The following is a 20,165-nucleotide window of genomic DNA, read 5'->3' as shown; positions in this document are numbered from 1 at the left end:
AGGTTCATGAAAAAGTATTGAATCAAGAGATTGAGCCGTAAGGCATTCACACCAGCAATTAAGTGGCTGATATATTTACTAAGGCTTTGGCAAGGCCTAAGTGTGAAGATTTCTGAGATGCTCTAGGTATTGTTGATCGTAAGCTTGCACTAAGGGGGAGTGTCAAAAATTAGTGCAACTTAAACATATGACACGATGTGATTGTGGTTCATTTATTTATTTTATTCATTTTGTTTACCAAGTCAAATAGCTATCAGGTGAGGCTTGTTCATGGTAGAAAGTGGCTTGGGTTGCTTTGTTTTGTTTTTATCTAGATAAGATTTTAGTAGTGGTAGTAGTGATAAATATGATGTGAGTGGTTGGAGAGATTTGTGAGAAGTGGCTTAGTGGAATAGGTCGTTAAATAGCTGATGTGATTGAGATGAAGCACGCATGCTTCTCACCAAGATTTTTTATTGTATTTCCCATTTCAATAAAAGCTTTTATTAACTTTCTCTTGGCCTTCTCTCTTTATTTTATCCTTCTTTTTATTTTAGTTTCTACATATGTAGCTATCCTACAAATTTTATTGATTACCATTACTTGTTTGAGGCCAAATTTCAACTAGCTGCAGAGATAAATCTCCCTGGAAAAAAAAAAAAAAAAAAAAAAAAAAAAAATTAAGTAGAAGAGAGAGATGGAAAAACAAGGGTGGAGATACAGAAAACTGGTGCTAGTTCCATCTCCATTCCAAGGACACATAAATCCCATGCTTCAGCTAGGCACCATCCTTCACTCCAAAGGTTTCTCCATCACAGTTGCTCATGCCCAATTCAATTCTCCTCAAACTTCCAATCATCCTGATTTTATCTTCCAATCTCTGCCAGATGGCATACCATCCAAACCTGACATCCCTCGTGATTTTTTAGCTTTCATGTCAAGTCTTAACTTGAACTGTAGAGCCCCATTCCAGGAATTTCTAAGTCAGATGATAGGAAAACAGGAGCAGCAAGACGAACTCCCCTGCATAATTTATGATGCACTCATGTACTTTGCAGAAGCAGTGTCTAGTCACCTGAAGCTACCAAGCATCATCTTACAAACTGGTAGTGTTACCACTATGCTGACGTACTTTGCATATCCTCGACTCCAAGAGGAAGGTTACATTCCCCCACAAGGTATAAGAACTCCATATTGTTTTCACTGAATATGTGCTAGTGACAATTGTAATGCTCACAGTTTAACACAATGAACTAATTTTATCATGTTTCCTTTACGTGAAAGGGTGATAGTATTTCAAGTCTTAATTTTGTAGATCAATTTGTAGCATACCTCCGCTGGTGATGATTTCTGAAGCTTGAAACTACCACTTTTTAAATGCAGATTCCAACTCAACAGAGTTAGTGCCTGGGCTTCATCTCCTCCGATTCAAGGATCTACCATCAAACACTTTCGATGATTTAGATCCCACTCTGCAACTAATAGCTATACTGAGCAATATAGGATCATCTTCAGCAATCGTTTGGAATAGTATGGACTGCCTTGAACAATCATCATTAGCACAATATCAACAACAATTCCGAGTTCCAAACTTGTCAATAGGTCCTATGCACAAAATTGCTTCGGCGTCCTCTAGTAGCTTACTGGAAAGAGGACAGCAGTTGCATCTCATGGCTTAACAAGCAAGGTCACAACTCAGTTATTATGTAAGTTTTGGAAGCATAGCATCCGTGGATGCCAAAGAGATAACAGAAATGGCTTGGGCCTAACCAACAGCCAAGCAACCTTCCTGTGGGTGATTAGGCCAGATCCTATAAGGAGCGAAACTACTGATTGGTGCCTGATGAATTTAAAGTGACTCTGGAGAAAGAGGCTACATAGTGAATGGGGCACACAACAAGAAGTATGGCACATACTGCTGTGGGAGGATTTTGGAGCATTGTGGGTTGGAATTCAACCATTGAAAGTATAAGTGAAGGGGTTTCAATGATTGTAGGCCATGTTTGGGATCAAAGGTGAACACAAGGTACATCAGCCATGTATGGAGAAATGGGTTGAGTTGGAGAATGATGGAAAGAGGGAAGATAGAGAGAGCGATAAAGGACTGATGGTGGAAAAAGAAGGGGAGGAGATGAGGCAGAAGGCAGCAGAATTGAAAGAAAAACTGAAGTTAGTATACAAGAAAGGTGGATCTTTAATATTCCTTGAATGAATTAGTAGAGCTTATAACGTCAGTTTAATGCCAAAATTCCATCAAACTAGTGTCTTCAGGATCTTAGCCTCATGAATGGCCAAAATCTTACTATCACTATTAATTTTTTATATTTTATTTTTGAAAAGAATAATTCATTTCTTCAAGTTCATTTGTATTTGTAAAGAATAATTTTAGAGGATGAGTAATGATGTTGCTATTTTTTTTGTAAAAGCATGAATATTTATAATCAGAATTTATAGGGAACCTCTAATTGTAACTTTGTATTACATGTTCTAGCTTGTTCTAGAAACAGATGCCTAAAGTTAAAAAATAACCAGGTGCACACACATTTATGAGCCATATAAGAAAAGGAATGCATATGATATGGAAAAATCCTACTTCTCTGTGAGCTCAATCGATATTATTGATTTCCTTTTTTTCTCCTTGACATAAGTGATAAGATTTCGCTTTTCATCCAAAATTAATTTGTCAAAATTCTTGACATAAGTGATAATAGATTTCGCTTTCATCCAAATTAATTTGTAAAATTTGGTCCAGAATTTTGACAGATTAATTTTGATATCTTGGTTAGTAATAAAGGGTTAATCTCACTGACGTGTCAGTATTTTGAGTTAGTGGATTCAAAACATCAAGTAAAAAATTTACAATAAAATATATACGGAAGTAATAAGCATAAAAATGTACTTATAAAAGTTATATAGACCAATTATCAATTCTACAATTTTTCTCAATGATTTTTCATATTCTGAAACGTTGTATAATTGTTCATTGATAATTCCATCAAACATCTCTCTCTCTAGTAGATTAATAAGACAATAATTTAATAATGATCCTATTCGATTTCGTAGTCGATTTTTCACAATCTTCATCGCACAAAATGCTCTTTCAACAATTGTAGTCGCAACAGGTAATATCAATGTAATTTTATGTTCAAAAAGATAACAACACAAACAAAACACCCTCCTTTTCTACACTGTAATCTAATAATTTTTGCATATCTCTACAATTAATGGGATTAAAAACGAAACGATGCATAAATTCTCAATTGCTCGCTTTTTAAAATTATGATTGTGTGGTTGGAAGGTCCTTTTTGCAAGAATGTTTTCTCACTTTGTCTCTATCATTAGGATGATATTCTAAAATTTAACCTTATCTAGGATCTGGAGGAAGACTAACTCAAGTTAAACTTAATATAGTTTGTCTTGAATTAGATTATAAGCTCATTGTGAACACTATCCTGAAGCCTTATGTTTGTTCAATTGATGGTTTTTCTCATTAGAAAACTTTCTTTTGATAAAAAACTTCTCCATAACTAAAAAAAATAAAAGAATTTTATTATCAGAATATAATTATTTTGCAATTACAATAAAAAACAACACAAACTTAGGTTTTTCAAACAATTTACTACTAACCCAATAAAATTCAACTTATAAACCCATGAAAATTCATTAAATCTAACTCTAATGTCAAGAACTAACCAATATATCAAAATTAAACCAAATCCCAAAATCTCTATAACTTAGATTTCATCAATTCTTTAAACCATGTTTAAAATTAACTCAATAACTAACCACAATATTAAACCCTACTTAAAACAACAATAATTAACTCATACCTCAACAAGACAAGATAAATCAAAACTCATATCAAAATCTAGGAGTTATTTCAAACTTATTTTTAAACTCAATAAAAATCATAACTCATGATCTTTCATCAATTAAGAAAGTTAAAAGGAAAAAAAATATTTTAAGTAAAAAAATAAATAAAATTAGTATATCTTACCTTGTAATCCAAGGAGTAGCATTTCTTGAGTATCCAACCAAAAGAAAAATATAATATGAGAGTAAAGAGAGGAATAAAGAAAAGAAAAAAGTTTAAAAAGATTTGTAAAACCCCATTTCTAATTTAGTAATGCATGAATTATTAGTTATTTTATTCCTTTTATTTGATTTTATGGTATTGTTGTAAGAAAGGGGTATTTCTGTCAGTTTTTAAAGTTTGTGTTAAGGGTTGAAACAAAAGAATAAATTCTGATGGGTTTGCATGTATCCGAGGGAAAAATCTGGAATTATTGTAAGGATAACCTTATGTGGCGGGTTTAGAGTAATTAAGAATTTTGGGGGGCAGATTATCATTTCAGAAAACTGTTTAGTTTTTAAGAAAATAAAAAATGGGTAGTTCGCCAAATGAAGAGAAGAAAACGAGAGCAGAGAAGAAAAAAAAACAAAGAGAAGGAGGAAGAAAGAAGAGAAGAAAGAAAGGAAAGAGAGAAAGAGAGAAAAGAGAGAAGAGGGATAGAAAGAAAGAAGAAGAAAAGAAAGAAAAGGAGAAGAGAGGAGAATGGTTCGGCTGAAAATGGTAAAGTGAGAGAGAAGAGTGGAGGAGAGTGTAGGGAGCTTCGGCTGAGTTAGAATAGTGGTGGATCTAAACCGTTTTCCTTAAAAACTTAAACTTATGCCCTGCAGGTCATTGGTTTGTAAAAATCTTTACAAGTATGATGTTTGTGAGATATTTATTCTAGTTGCTTTTGGCTAATTGAGTTGAAACGTGTTGATTGTGTTGGTGGCCGAAATCTTGTTGTAAAATGAAAGTTTACTGGTTTGTGTTGTTACATTTGCTTCGGCTGCATGCATAATTTGTGTTGGTTGAAAATAGCTGCTAGAAATTGATTTGAGTATGAAGCTTGCTAAACTTTACCTTAGCATAGCCGCTGAGCAAGTTTTTGATGGAAAGTGTCCAGATTGAATTTAACAAAGCTGATTTCTGTTGCATGTCACCAGATCTTTCCTAAAACACAAGACTCATGCTTGTATATTATGTCGTTGAGAGCTTGTTATTTTGTACTGCTTAAATGGTTTTCTTTTACTTGTTTTTGGACGAATCTTTGAAGTGCTTGATTGAGTTTTTAGTGGGATGCATTTGCTTGTAATTGTAACCACTTGCACTCGGGCTGGACATATTAGGATGATGGCTGACTTGTGTTTTTGATGAAATTATTGCTGGGTATTAAACTGCATTCTTGACTGGACAGCATGTTAAAGAAAGGACTGAGATTTTGAGTGTTGGTAAATAATTTTCTCGGTAAAAAGGGCAATAGGGTGCTTTTCGTCAGTTTTGAAAGTATGCTTTAAAACCTACATTTTACCCCCTATTTCCATGAAATCTCAATGTTGGCATGATTTATCCTTATTGAAATATCTTATATATTATTATATTATCATCATTATTATTATTTTGTGCTCTTGGATTTAATTAAATTATAATTTGTTATATGAGTTTTGACTTTAAAAGTGATATTTGCTTATGATTTGTATCGGACATATGCTAAGATCATGTGATGTGAAGTAATTTTTAATCTGGGTTAAACCGTCAGTTTTTGAAACATGTTTAGAAAATTGTAGTTTCACCCCTATATGTGATTTTTGAATATATATATTATGTATGATTTATAAGCGCAACATAATATGCTCTTGATTTACACGTTACTTGAGATTATGCATGAATTGTTGTGGTGCTAAAACCACCTACGAAGTACCCATCCCCTAGAGTTACATATTATCAGATCTAGTTTATGGCTTTATGCATGCGTATGACAGTTATCAGTGCTCTACCTAGGCGTTGAGTCTGTCAGGGTGACAGTTTCAGAGGCTGCTGCGCGATGATAGATTTGCCGGTATGACAGGTACATTCCTCTCTCTGCCTGCAAGCAGGACGACCACCAGGTATGACAAATTTTCCCCAGCGTACTAGTGTGGGTGGAGTTTCTAATACCAAATGTTGAAGTTTTATTCAAAATCCGATACAGTTAAAGGAAAGTCAGAGTACGTTTACTGGGTGCAGGATGGTTAGAAATAAATCACATATTGCATACGTGAATGGGATGGTTGTTTCCATTGCATATTCATAGAATTATATTATCATCAGAATTTGCTTAAGAATTGTTGGATGTTATTATTATTTCTTTTTAAGAACTTTTAAAGCTCCCCTTTCCCACTCACTGAGTATTTCAGCTCACTCCTTTTTAAATGTTTTCCCCCCCTCACCAGGACCTCCCGAAGATCGTGCCGAGCAGTAGTCTCCGCTCAAGGTTGTGCCACGCGTCAACATCTTTTATATGGGTTTTATATTTATGTCGTATTGTATTTCTGGACTTCCGTTTCAAAAACTCATGTCTCACACATGTATTCTTGCTTATGTTTTTAGAATGTGTGTATAAGGGAAACCTGATACCACAAGTTTCCCTAAATCTTTTCTTTGAAAATGATAGATGGTGTATGTTTTTTTTTTTTTTTTTTTTTTTTTTTTTTTTTTTTTTTTTTTGAGATGTTAGAAATGGAAATACTATGATGTTATTCAGAAAAAGTAAGTCCTTTAACATGTTTCACATTTTTTTCTACATGGCACGTCTCGGGTATCCGAGTCTTGTGAGAGCACCCGAATCCTACGGGATGAGGAAATTCGGGACGGGTCGTGTTAGTATTAATTAATAATTTATTTTGTGGGGTCAACATGAAGTTAAATAGGGTTAAAATTGTAAAATCTATAAACTATTAATACTTTTTTTAAATTTTTAAAAAATTCAGTGGATTCAATTAAACCCACAAGCTACTATGTGGTTACGTGCCTGGTTAATCTGATAATTGTTCGAGAGAAAGTTATTAGAATTTTAGGGAGTTTGGCTTATAGAAAAAACCTACTATTGTTAGCATTAATTGTCAATACATAGGAGTAAATTGGTATGAAATTTGTGCCTCAAGTTTAGTCATATTGCTTTGCATTGAATTTGTTATTTAAATTCTGCTTCCTTTTAGTTTTTAGTTTTCTTTTAATTTGTTAATTTTAGCTTGATTCATTCTTTAAAGTTTTTATTAATCAACTAGTAATAGAATAGTTTATTTTGGTAGTTGGTAACTAGTAATTCTCCAGGGTTCGATATATGTTTACTCAAGCTGTATTACTTGCATGAATCCATACGCTTGCAGAACTCTAGTAAAAACGATCATTTCTATTAAATAATTAACACGTTTTGGTAGAAGGGAATTGTGCCGTGGCACTATGCCGCAGCACACAAGTAGAAGGGAAGCATGCCGCGGCACACAAGGAAGAAGCTGGAACTAAAATTCCAAAATGCTTGATGCCTAGGCACTGTGTCGAGGCATGGTTTAGAATTTCAATTTTAGATAAAATCAAATTAAGTTATTTTAAGTTTTTATTACTCTATAACTTCTTGTAATTATTGTTGTAAGTTTTTTTAGTTATGCTTTTAAAACCTAAAAAAAGGAATGTTAGATGTATGCTTTAATTGAGTTCAATGAATATAATTGTTCTCCTTTTACACAAATTCATCTCTCCTTCTTTATCTTATGAAATTAGAAGCCTGAAAATTGATTTTATTGGCTTCTAATTTCCAACAATTTCAATTCAAGGATATAAACTTGTTGACGCTTGATTTTGGACGTCAACGACTCGCACGTGCAAAGTGCTAAGAGAGCCCTAGAAATTACACGTGATGGACCCATGAGATTCGAATATGGAGTTAAGATTATATATGTTGTAAAAAACATAAATAATAGACTGATAAGAGAGGTTTTTATAGTGGTTCGGATGCTTAAAGCATATCCTACATCCATTGTTATTTTATTGATCTCTGACTATTTCTGTGATTTTGCCCATAAGGCATACAAAGATGAAGAAATACAGTGTTTACAGAGAGAAAGAATTGAGCTCAAATCTATGCCTAGCTCTCATATGCCCAACCTCCCTTTTCAGGAAGAGAAGTGTCAATTTATACACCTTTGAGGTCAATGTAATGAGTGTTTTGCAAGTTGCCTTGACACATGGAAAGCTTTCGTTCATTCATCTCTTGAAATGAGAAAGGGTTGGTATGAATATCTTTGAGAAGGTATGGGCTTGGCAGCTAGCACAAAAAAGACATTTATTGAGCTAACATAAGCGTGACTTTTTAGGCATAACAGAAGCCCTCCAGTTTTTGGAGTGCGTAGTCGCACTTTAGAAACTAAGGTCTTTGATCTGGATGGCTGTTGCACTATAGGTTGCAGTCTCGAACTGAAGAGCTTGAACTATTCTTGGCGCGATCAAGTGCTGAGAGCTAGGACTGTGATATGAGAGCATAACGAGCTCTATCTGAGAGCATAATGAGCTCGACCTGAGTGCATAACGAGCTCGACCTGAGATCGACATGGGAACAAGAGATTGGTGATCTAAACATGCGATTTGAAGCTAAAGATCAAGACGACTTGAGCGTGCGATCTGCGATCTGACCACGTGATTAGATAACTCTGACGTATGCGATCGGCGATCTGGCCACACAATTGGAGAATTCTGATGCGTGCGATCAACGATCTAGCCACACGATTGGAGAATTCTGACGCGTGCGATCGGTGATCTGGCCATGCGATTGGAGAATTCTCACGCGTGTGGTCTGACCATGCGATTAGAGAATTCTAACGGGCGATTTGCGATTTGGCCACGCGATTGGAGAATTCTAACGCGTGCGATCTGTGATCTGGCCACGTGATTTGAGAATTCTAACGCTTGCGATCGACAATCTGGCCACGCGATTGGAGAATTCTGACGTATGCGATCTGTGATATGGCCATGCGATTGGAGAATTCTAACGCGTGCGATTGGCGATCTAGCCACGCTATTGGAGAGAATTCTAACACGTGCGATCGATGATCTGGCCACGCGATTGGAGAATTCTTACGTGTGCAATCTGCGATCTAGCCACACGATTGGAGAATTCTAATGCGTGCGATCTGACCACGCGATTGGAGAATTCTGATGCATGCGATTTGCAAATTGGCCACGCGATTGGAGAATTTTGATGCGTGTGATCAACGATCTGGCCACGCGATTGGAGAATTCTGATGCGTGCAATCGGCGATCTGCCCACGTGATTAGAGAATTCTGACGCGTGCGATCTGGCCACGCGATTGGAGAATTCTAACGCGTGCGATCGACGATCTGGCCACGCGATTGGAGAAATTTGACGTGTGTGATCTGCATCTGGCCACACGATTAGAGAATTCTAACGTAGATTTGAGACCTACACAGGCCACCAAACTGTTGACACTTGATATTGGACGCCAACGACTCACACGTGCAAAGTGGTAAGAGAGCCTTAGAAATTGCATGTGATGAATCCATGAGATTCGAATATGGAGCTGAGAGTATATATGTTGCAGAAAACATAAATAATAGACTGACAAGAGAGGTTTTTATAGTGGTTCAGATGCTTAAAGCAAATCCTACATCCACTGTTATTTTATTGATCTCTGACTATTTCTGTGATTTTGCCCATAAGACATACAAAAATGAAGAAATACAGTGTTTACAGAAAGAAAGAATTGAGCTCAAATCTATGTATAGCTCTTATATGCCCAGCCTTCCTTTTCGGAAAGAGAAGTGCCAATTTATACATCTTTGAGGTCAATGTAATGAAAGTGATCTTCTACTAACAAATAGTAAGAACCAATGTAAATTTAGTTTATCATTTTGCATAACTATCTAGTTTAATATCTGTCACATGATACATCGAATCTGCAGAAGCGAACTCAGACTAATTTGTAGATCACAGTGTTTCTCAACTACTTGGTTGAAAAAACACCATTCTTTATTATATGCTAATATCTTGCTTCTTTTTTGTGATGTTATTATAATATTATTTTATTTAAGGAGTTAGGTATGTTAATTATTTAAATGTCTTACTTCAAGTCTCTATATACTCCCTTCTGATAACATGATGACGGAATTAGATTAGCTGACCTCATATCTGGACATCAACAATTTTGAATCTTGCGTGTAATTGATAGCTGCGTATTAAAAAATTTTAGCTTGAAATTTAGGTAGAGTATTGCATGGTATTGGCGGAAGAGGTACCAAATAAAACCTGGCGGCACAAAATATGTTAAAAGTCAATTCATATGCTTTAAGAGTTCAATCCCCTTCTTCAGGTGCACTTGAAAATGAGAATTTGGATCTCCTATATGTTTTTTAATAGTCTTATTTACAAATCAATATTTGGAAAGTCAAACCACATTGTCTCACATAATACAATAACAAGTAAAAATGTACAAGAACTATCGGTCTTAGAAACTCGCAAAAAGTTTTAGAAACAATATTTCTTTTTACATGTACCATGATTAGTCCAAAGAAAGGCTTTATTGCAAGTAAGATATTTGATTCAACGACCTTCTATGAGGACTGAATCACAAGTAGACATGGTCTACACAGAACTACTTTCAAACAATGTGGGAAATGACATTCCACTATTAGAAGCTTCATTACTATTTATGAACACATCCATTGAACTGCTATTAGGTGATATATCTGGCAATGTAGCATCGCCGTCCAGATACTGCATCAACTGTCTCATGTTAGGCCTTGCTGCGGGGTTAGAGTGTGAACAAAACAGCCCTAGTTTCAGTACCAACTCCATTTGCTCCTCTGCATAAATACCTTCTAATCTTGGATCACTGGCATTGATGATAGCTCCTCTTTTCCAGCAATTGATTACGCATTCAACCAAATATACCACTCCATAACCTTGTTGCTCTATAGGCCTCCTTCCACAAGCCACCTCAAGCATGAAAACCCCAAAAACAAATACATCCGTGCTGGTAGTTGCCTTTCCAGTTCTAATGAGCTCTGGAGCCAAATAACCTACAGTTCCCACAAGGTTAGTGGTTTGCGGATTGCTATCGTGGTCATATAGTTTAAAAATCTTTACAAGTATGATGTGTGAGATTTATTCTAGTTTGCTTTTGGCTAATTGAGTTGAAAACGTGTTGATTGTGTTGGTGGCCGAAATCTTGTTGTAAAATGAAAGTTACTGGTTTGTGTTGTTACTTGCTCGGCTGCTATGCAAATATTGTGTTGGTTGAAAATAGCTTCTAGAAATGATTTGAGTATGAAGCTTGCTAAAACTTACACTTAGCATGTCCCGGCTGAGCAAGTTTTGAGTGAAAGTGTCTCAGATCTGAATTTAACAAAGCTGATTTCTGGGCATGTCACAGATCTTTCCTAAAAACACAAGACTCAAGCTTGTATATTAATGTCTTGTTGAGAGCCTTGTTATTTTGTGAACTGCTTAAATGGTTTTCTTTACTTGTTTTTGGACGAATCTTTGAAGTGCTTGATTGAGTTTTTAAGTGGGATGCATTTGCTGTTAATTGTAACCACTTGCACTCGGCTGGATACATTAGGATGATGGCTGACTTGTGTGTTTTGTGAATATTGCTGGGTATAAACTGCATTCTTGACTGGACAGCATGTTAAAGAAGGACTGAGATTTGTGATGTTGGTAAATAATTTTCCGGTTAAAAAGGGCAAATAGGGTGCTTTTCGTCAGTTTTGAAAGTATGCTTTAAAAACCTACATTTACCCTATTTTCCATGAAACTCATATGTTGGCATGATTTACCTAATGAATATTCTATATTATTATTATATTCATCATATTATTATATTTTGCTCTTGGATTTAATTATAATTATAATTTGTTATATGAGTTTTGACTTTTAAAGTGATATTTGCTTTGATTTGTATCGGCATATGCTAAGATCATGTGAGTTGAAGTAATTTTTAATCTGGGTTAAACCGTCAGTTTTTGAAACATGTTTAGAAAATTGTAGTTTACCCCTATATGTGATTTTGAATTTATATCATATATTGTATGATTTATAAGCGCATACATAATAGCTCTTGATTTACACGTTACTTGAGATTATGCATGAGATGTGTGTGGTGCTAAAACCACCCTACGAAGTACCCATCCCTAGAGTTACATATATCAGATCTAGTTTATGGCTATGCATGGTATGACAGTTATCAGTTCTCTACTAGGCGTTGAGTGGTCTGTCAGGTATGACAGTTTCGAGGCTCTGCCTGCGCGATGATAGATCTTGCCGAGTATGACAGGTACATTCCTTCTTGCCTGCAAGCAGACGACCACCAGGTATGACAAATTTCCCCAGCGGATAGTTGTGTGTGAGAGTTTCTAATACCAAATGTTGAAGTTTTATTCAAAATCCGATACAGTTAAAGAAGGAAGTCAGAGTACAGTTTACTGGGTGCAGGATGGTTAGAAATAAATCACATATTGCATACGTGAATGGGATGGGTGTTTCCATTGCTATCATATGAATTATTTATCATCAGAATTTGCTTAGAATTGTTGTATGTATATTATTTCTTTTTTAAGAACTTTATAAAGCTCCCTTTCCCCCACTCACTGAGTATTTCAGCTCACTCTTTTTTAAATGTGTTTTCCCCTCACCAGGACCTCCCGAAGATCGGTGGAGCAGTGAGTCTCCGCTCAAGGTTGTGCCACGCGTCAACTTTTTATATGGGTTTTAATTTATGTGTATTGTATTTGGACTTCCGTTTCCAAAACTCATGTCTCCCATCATGTATTTCCTTTTGCTTATGTTTAGAATGTGTTGTATAAGTGGAAAAACTGATACCACAAGTTTCCTAAATCTTTTCTTTTGAAAATGATAGATGGTGTATGTTTTTTTTTTTTTTTTTTTTTTTTTTTTTTTTTTTTTTTTGAGATGTTAGAAATGGAATACTATGATGTTATTCAGAAAAAGTAAGTCCTTAACATGTTTCACAATTTTTTCTACATGGCACGTCTCGGGTCTCGAGTCTTTTGAGAGCACCCGAATCTAGGGATGAGGAAATTCGGGAAGGGTTCGTGTAGTATTAATTAATAATTTATTTTGTGGGGTCAACATGAAGTTAAATAGGGTTAAAATTGTAAAATCTATAAACTATTAATACTTTTTTTAAATTTTTAAAAAATTCAGTGGGATTCAATTAAACCCACAGCTACTATGTGGTTACGTGCCTGGTTAATCTGAATTGTTCGAGAGAAAGTTATTAGAATTTTAGGGAGTTTGGCTTATAGAAAAAACTCACTATTGTTAGCATTAATTGCAATACATAGGAGTAAATTGGTATGAAATTTGTGCTCAAGTTAGTCATATGCTTTGCATTGAATTTGTTATTTAAATTCGCTTCCTTTTAGTTTTTAGTTTCTTTAATTTGTTAATTTTAGCTTGATTCATTCTTTAAAGGTTATTAATCAACTAGTAATAGAATAGTTTATTTGGTAGTTGGTAACTAGTATATTCTCCAGGGTTCGATATATGTTACTCAAGCGGATTACTTGCATGAATCCATACGCTTGCAGAACTCTAGTAAAAAACGATCATTTCTATTAAATAATAAACGTTTTGGTAGAAGGAATTGTGCCGTGGCACTATGCCGAGCACACAAGTAGAAGGAAGCATGCCGCGGCACACAAGGAAGAAGCTGGAACTAAAATTCCAAAATGCTTGATGCCTAGCACTGTGTCGAGGCATGGTTTAGAATTCAATTTAGATAAAATCAAATAAGTTATTTAAGTTTATACTCTATAACTTCTTGTAATTATTGTTGTAAGTTTTTTTAGTTATGCTTTTAAAACCTAAAAAAAGGAATGTTAGATGTATGTCTTATTGAGGTCAATGAATAAATTGTTCTCCTTTTACACAAATTCATCTCTCCTTCTTTATCTTATGAAATAGAAGCCTGAAAATTGATTTTATTGGCTTCTAATTTCCAACAATTCAATTCAAGGATAAAACTTGTTGACGCTTGATTTTGGACGTCAACGACTCGCACGTGCAAGTGCTAAGAGAGCCCTAGAAATTAACGTGATGGACCCATGAGATTCGAATATGGAGGTAAGATTATATAGTTGTAAAAACATAAATAATAGACTGATAGAGAGGGTTTTTAAGTGGTTCGGATGCTTAAAGCATATCCTACATCCATTGTTATTTTATTGATCTCTGACTATTTCTGGATTTTGCCCTAAGGCATACAAAGATGAAGAAATACAGTGTTTACAGAGAGAAAGATTGAGCTCAAATTATGCCTAGCTCTCATATGCCAACCTCCCTTTCAGGAGAGAAGGTGTCAATTTATACACCTTTGAGGTCAATGTAATGGTGTTTTGCAAGTTGCCTGACACATGAAAGCTTCTTCGTTATTCATCTCTTGAAATGAGGAAGGGTTGGTATGAATATCTTGGAAGGTATGGGCTTGGCAGTAGCACAAAAAAGACATTTATTGAGCTAACATAAGCGTGACTTTTTAGGCATAACAGAAGCCCTCCAGTTTTTGGAGTGCGTAGTCGCACTTTAGAAACTAAGGTCTTTGATCTGGATGGCTGTTGCACTATAGGTTGCAGTCTCGAACTGAAGAGCTTGAACATTTTGGCGCGATCAAGTGTGGAGAGCTAGGAATGTGATATGAGAGCATAACGAGCTCTATCTGAGAGCATAATGAGCCGACCTGAGTGCATAACGAGCTCGACCTGAGATGACATGGGAACAAGAGATTGGTGATCTAACATGCGATTTGAAGCTCTCATGAATGGCCAAAAATCTTACTATCACTATTATATTTTTTATATATTTATTTTTGAAAAGAATAATTCATTCTCTTCAAGTTCATTTGTATTTAGTTAAAGAATAATTTTAGAGGATGAGTAATGATGTTGCTATTTTTTTTGTAATAAGCATGAATATTTATAATCAGAATTTATAGGTAACCTCTAATTGTAACTTTGTATTACATGTTCTAGCTTGTTCTAGAAACAGATGCCTAAAGTTTAAAAAATAACCATGTTGCACACACATTTATGAGCCATATAAGAAAAGGAATGCATATGATATGGAAAAATCCTACTTCTCTTGTGAGCTCAATCTGTATATTATTGATTTCCTTTTTTTCTCCCTTGACATAAGTGATAATAGATTTTCGCTTTTCATCCAAAATTAATTTGTCAAAATTCCTTGACATAAGTGATAATAGATTTTCGCTTTTCATCCAAAATTAATTTGTCAAAATTTGGTCCAGAATTTTGACAGATTAATTTTGGATATCTTGGTTAGTAATAAAGGGTTAATCTCACTGACGTAGTCAGTATTTTGAGTTAGTGGATTCAAAACATCAAAGTTAATAAATTTACAATAAAATATATACGGAAGTAATAAGCATAAAAAATGTACTTATAAAAGTTATATAGACCAAATTATCAATTCTACAATTGTTCTCAATGATTTTTCATATTCTGAAAACGTTGTATAATTGTTTCATTGATAATTCCATCAAACATCTCTCTCTCTCAGTAGATATAATAAGACAATAATTTAATAATTGATCTCCTATTCGATTTCGTAGTCGATTTTTCACAATCTTCATCGCACAAAATGCTCTTTCAACACTTGTAGTCGCAACAGGTAATATCAATGTTAATTTTATGTTCAAAAAGATAACAACACAAACAAAAACACCCTCCTTTTCTACACTGTAATCTAATTAATTTGCATATTCTCTAAATTAAATGGGATTAAAACGATGCATCAAATTCTCAATTGCTCGCTTTTTAAAATTATGATTGTGTGGTTGGCAAGGTCCTTTTTGCAAGAATGTCTTTCTCACTTTGTCTCTATCATTAGGATGATATTCTAAAATTTAATCCTTAATCTAGGATCTGGAGGAAGACTACTCAAGTTAAACTTAATATATGTTTGTCTTGAATTAGATTTCATAAGCTCATTGTGAACACTATCCTGAAGCCTTATGTTTTGTTCAATTGATGGTTTCTCATTAGAAAACTTTCTTTTGATAAAAAACTTCTCCATAACTAAAAAAAATAAAAGAATTTTTATTATCAGAAATATAATTTATTTGCAATTACAATTAAAAAACAACACAAACTTAGGTTTTTCAAACAATTTCTACTAACCCAATAAAATTCAACTTATAAACCCATGAAAATTCATTAAATCTAACTCTAAATGTCAAGCAACTAACCAATATATCAAAATTAAACCAAATCCCAAAATCTCTATAACTTAAGATTTCATCAATTCTTTAAACCATGTTTAAAATTAACTCAATAACTAACCACAATTTATTAAACCCTACTTAAAACAACAATTAATTAACTCATACCTCAACATAGACAAGATTAAATCAAAACTCATATCAAAATCTAGGAGTTATTTCAAACTTATTTATTAAACTCAATAAAAACTCATAACTCATGATCTTTCATCAATTAAGAAAGTTAAAAGGAAAAAAATAATTTTAAGTAAAAAAATAAAAATAAAATTAGTATCATCTTACCTTGTAATCCAAAGGAGTAGCATTTCTTGAGTATCCAACCAAAAGAAAAATATAATATGAGAGTAAAAGAGAGGAAATAAAGAAAAGAAAAAAGTTTAAAAAGTATTTGTAAAACCCCATTTCTAATTTAGTAATGGCATGAATTTTATTTAGTTATTTAATTCCCTTTCTATTTGATTTTATGGTATTGTTGTAAGAAAGGGGTATTTCTGTCAGTTTTTAAAGTTTGTGTTAAGGGTTGAAAACAAAGAAATAAATTCTGATGGGTTTGCATGTATCCAGAGGGAAAAATCTGGACATTATTGTAAGGATAACCTTATGTGGCGGGTTTAGAGTAATTAAGAGAATTTTGGGGGGCAGATTATCATTTCAGAAAACTGTTTTAGTTTTTAAGAAAATAAAAACTGGGTAGTTCGCCCAAATGAAGAAGAAGAAAACGAGAGCAGAGGAAGAAAAAAAAACAAAGAAGAAGGAGGAAAGAAAGAAGAGAAGAAAGAAAGGAAAGGAGAAAGAGAGAAAAGAGAGAAGAGAGGATAGAAAGAAAGAAGAAGAAAAGAAGAAAAAGGAGAAGAGAGGAGAATGGGTTCGGCTGAAAATGGTAAAGTGAGAGAGAAGAGTGGAGGAGAGTGTAGGGAGCTTCGGCTGAGTTAGAATAGTGAGTGGATCTAAACCGTTTTCCTTAAAAACTTAAACTTATGCCCTTGCAGGTCATTGTTTGTAAAAATCTTTACAAGTATGATGTTTGTGAGATATTTATTCTAGTTTGCTTTTGGCTAATTGAGTTGAAACGTGTTGATTGTGTTGGTGGCCGAAATCTTGTTGTAAAAATGAAAGTTTACTGGTTTGTGTTGTTACATTTGCTTCGGCTGCATGCATAATATTGTGTTGGTTGAAAATAGCTTGCTAGAAATTGATTTGAGTATGAAGCTTGCTAAAACTTTACCTTAGCATGTCCCGGCTGAGCAAGTTTTTGAGTGAAAGTGTCTCAGATCTGAATTTAACAAAGCTGATTTCTGTTGCATGTCACCAGATCTTTCCTAAAAACACAAGACTCATGCTTGTATATTAATGTCTTGTTGAGAGCCTTGTTATTTTGTGAAGACTGCTTAAATGGTTTTCTTTTACTTGTTTTTGGACGAATCTTTGAAGTGCTTGATTGAGTTTTTAAGTGGGATGCATTTGCTTGTTAATTGTAACCACTTGCACTCGGCTGGATACATATTAGGATGATGGCTGACTTGTGTTTTTGATGAAATTATTGCTGGGTATTAAACTGCATTCTTGACTGGACAGCATGTTAAAGAAAGGACTGAGATTTGTGATGTTGGTAAATAATTTTCTCGGTAAAAAGGGCAAATAGGGTGCTTTTCGTCAGTTTTGAAAGTATGCTTTAAAAACCTACATTTTACCCCCTATTTTCCATGAAATCTCATATGTTGGCATGATTTATCCTTATATGAAATATTCTTATATTATTATTATTATTATCATCATTATTATTATTATTTTTGCTCTTGGATTTAATTATAATTATAATTTGTTATATGAGTTTTGACTTTTAAAAGTGATATTTGCTTATGATTTGTATCGGACATATGCTAAGATCATGTGATGTTGAAGTAATTTTTAATCTGGGTTAAACCGTCAGTTTTTGAAACATGTTTAGAAAATTGTAGTTTCACCCCTATATGTGATTTTTGAATATTATATCATATATGTATGATTTATAAGCGCATACATAATATGCTCTTGATTTACACGTTACTTGAGATTATGCATGAGATTGTTGTGGTGCTAAAACCACCCTACGAAGTACCCATCCCCTAGAGTTACATATTATCAGATCTAGTTTATGGCTTTATGCATGCGTATGACAGTTATCAGTGCTCTACCTAGGCGTTGAGTGGTCTGTCAGGTATGACAGTTTCAGAGGCTCTGCCTGCGCGATGATAGATCTTGCCGAGTATGACAGGTACATTCCTCTCTCTGCCTGCAAGCAGGACGACCACCAGGTATGACAAATTTTCCCCAGCGTACTAGTTGTGGTGAGAGTTTCTAATACCAAATGTTGAAGTTTTATTCAAAATCCGATACAGTTAAAGGAAGTAAGTCAGAGTACAGTTTACTGGGTGCAGGATGGTTAGAAATAAATCACATATTGCATACGTGAATGGGATGGTTGTTTCCATTGCATATTCATAGAATTATATTATCATCAGAATTTGCTTAAGAATTGTTGTATGTTATTATTATTTCTTTTTTAAGAACTTTTATAAAGCTCCCCTTTCCCCCACTCACTGAGTATTTCAGCTCACTCCTTTTTTAAATGTTTTCCCCCCCTCACCAGGACCTCCCGAAGATCGTGCCGAGCAGTGAGTCTCCGCTCAAGGTTGTGCCACGCGTCAACATCTTTTTATATGGGTTTTATATTTATGTCGTATTGTATTTCTGGACTTCCGTTTCAAAAACTCATGTCTCCCATCATGTATTTCCTTTTGCTTATGTTTTAGAATGTGTTGTATAAGTGGAAAACCTGATACCACAAGTTTCCCTAAATCTTTTCTTTTGTAAAATGATAGATGGTGTATGTTTTTTTTTTTCATGTATTTCCTTTTGTTTCATATTTTGGAATGTGTAGTATAAGTGGAAAACCTGATACCAAAAGTTTCCCTAACTCTTTTCTTTTGTAAAACGAAAGATGATGCATGTCTTTTTTGAGATGTTGGAAATGGAAATAATATGATGTTATTCAGGAAAAATATGTCTTTAAACAGGTTTCGCAGTTTTTCTACATGGCACGTCTCGGGTATCCGAGTCTTGTGGGAGCGCCCGAATCCTACGGGATGAGGAAATTCGGAACAGGTTGTGTCAATTTTGTTCGGTTACAAAACCATAAGCTCGTTGCATCAAGATACGTGCATCAAGGTCCGGAGGTACACATATCCACATTTTGAGATCAAAGCGATCAGCTATCCTTTTGTCATTATAAACCAGTTTGGCTAGGGTGGTTTTTCCTATACCTCCCGTCCCAACTATAGCAGTTACAGATAAATTATCGGTTCGTTTCAGCAAAGACTTTATAACATTTTCCTTATCAGCGTCTCTCCCGAAAACTTCGGAAGTATCCACGAAGGTGTCACTTGCTACCCAGTCACTCGGATAATCACACCTAATGACAGGCGCAATCTGATTATAGTCACGTATAATAGTAGCTGCCTTTGCTTCTAACTTTTTTATAAGGTTCTTGATCTGATAAGAAGGTGCGAATTTGCGTACCTTGGATTTGTCACTTGCCAATATTCTCAACAGACGAGCAGCATCATCCAACATCTGTGAAGACTCTGCCAGACTATTCTGTGATGTCTGTATCTCAGCATCAAAAAGTACCAATGCCAGCTTCGTTATTGTTTTTCGAATATTCCTCGGAAAACCTGTTTTATTGGAATCAAGGTCCGTTTCGTTCTCCAAAATATCAAGCTGTGTAAAAAAGGGTCCTGGGTCTTGCATGTTCTTTGAGTGGAAGGAAGAAAAAAGGGTGCACTATTGGGTAATGAATTAGCTGTGGAGTACAACGTGAGAGATGATGCTTTTAACTTCGTACGAATTCCTAATACGGAAAGGCTAATCTCATAAGTCTCCTTTTAATTATAATTAAATAACAATAATCTTTTAACAGATATAATAATAAGAGAAATCTCCCAGTTGTCAAGTTTTTATTAGTTAAAATAAATAATCGAGAAGCAATTAGGTAAATATTTATTAAC

At 34.6% G+C, this 20,165-nt stretch overlaps 1 protein-coding gene across 1 annotated transcript; it reads right to left on the bottom strand.

Moving 5' to 3' along the window:
* Positions 1 to 10,442: 10,442 nt before the first annotated feature.
* LOC116114708 (L-type lectin-domain containing receptor kinase IV.4-like) lies at positions 10,443 to 19,908 on the bottom strand. The gene is made up of 2 exons (XM_031400842.1): positions 19,422 to 19,908; positions 10,443 to 10,879 (listed from the first exon to the last, which is right to left on the bottom strand). The coding sequence occupies exons 1-2, from the start codon at positions 19,906 to 19,908 to the stop codon at positions 10,443 to 10,445; spliced, it is 924 nt and encodes a 307-aa protein (XP_031256702.1).
* Positions 19,909 to 20,165: the final 257 nt, after the last annotated feature.

The sequence above is a fragment of the Pistacia vera genome, unplaced genomic scaffold (assembly GCF_008641045.1).
Source record: "Pistacia vera cultivar Batoury unplaced genomic scaffold, PisVer_v2 Contig720, whole genome shotgun sequence".
In the NCBI taxonomy this organism is placed as follows: Eukaryota; Viridiplantae; Streptophyta; class Magnoliopsida; order Sapindales; family Anacardiaceae; genus Pistacia; species Pistacia vera.
This window is presented reverse-complemented; position numbering and strand designations above follow the sequence as displayed.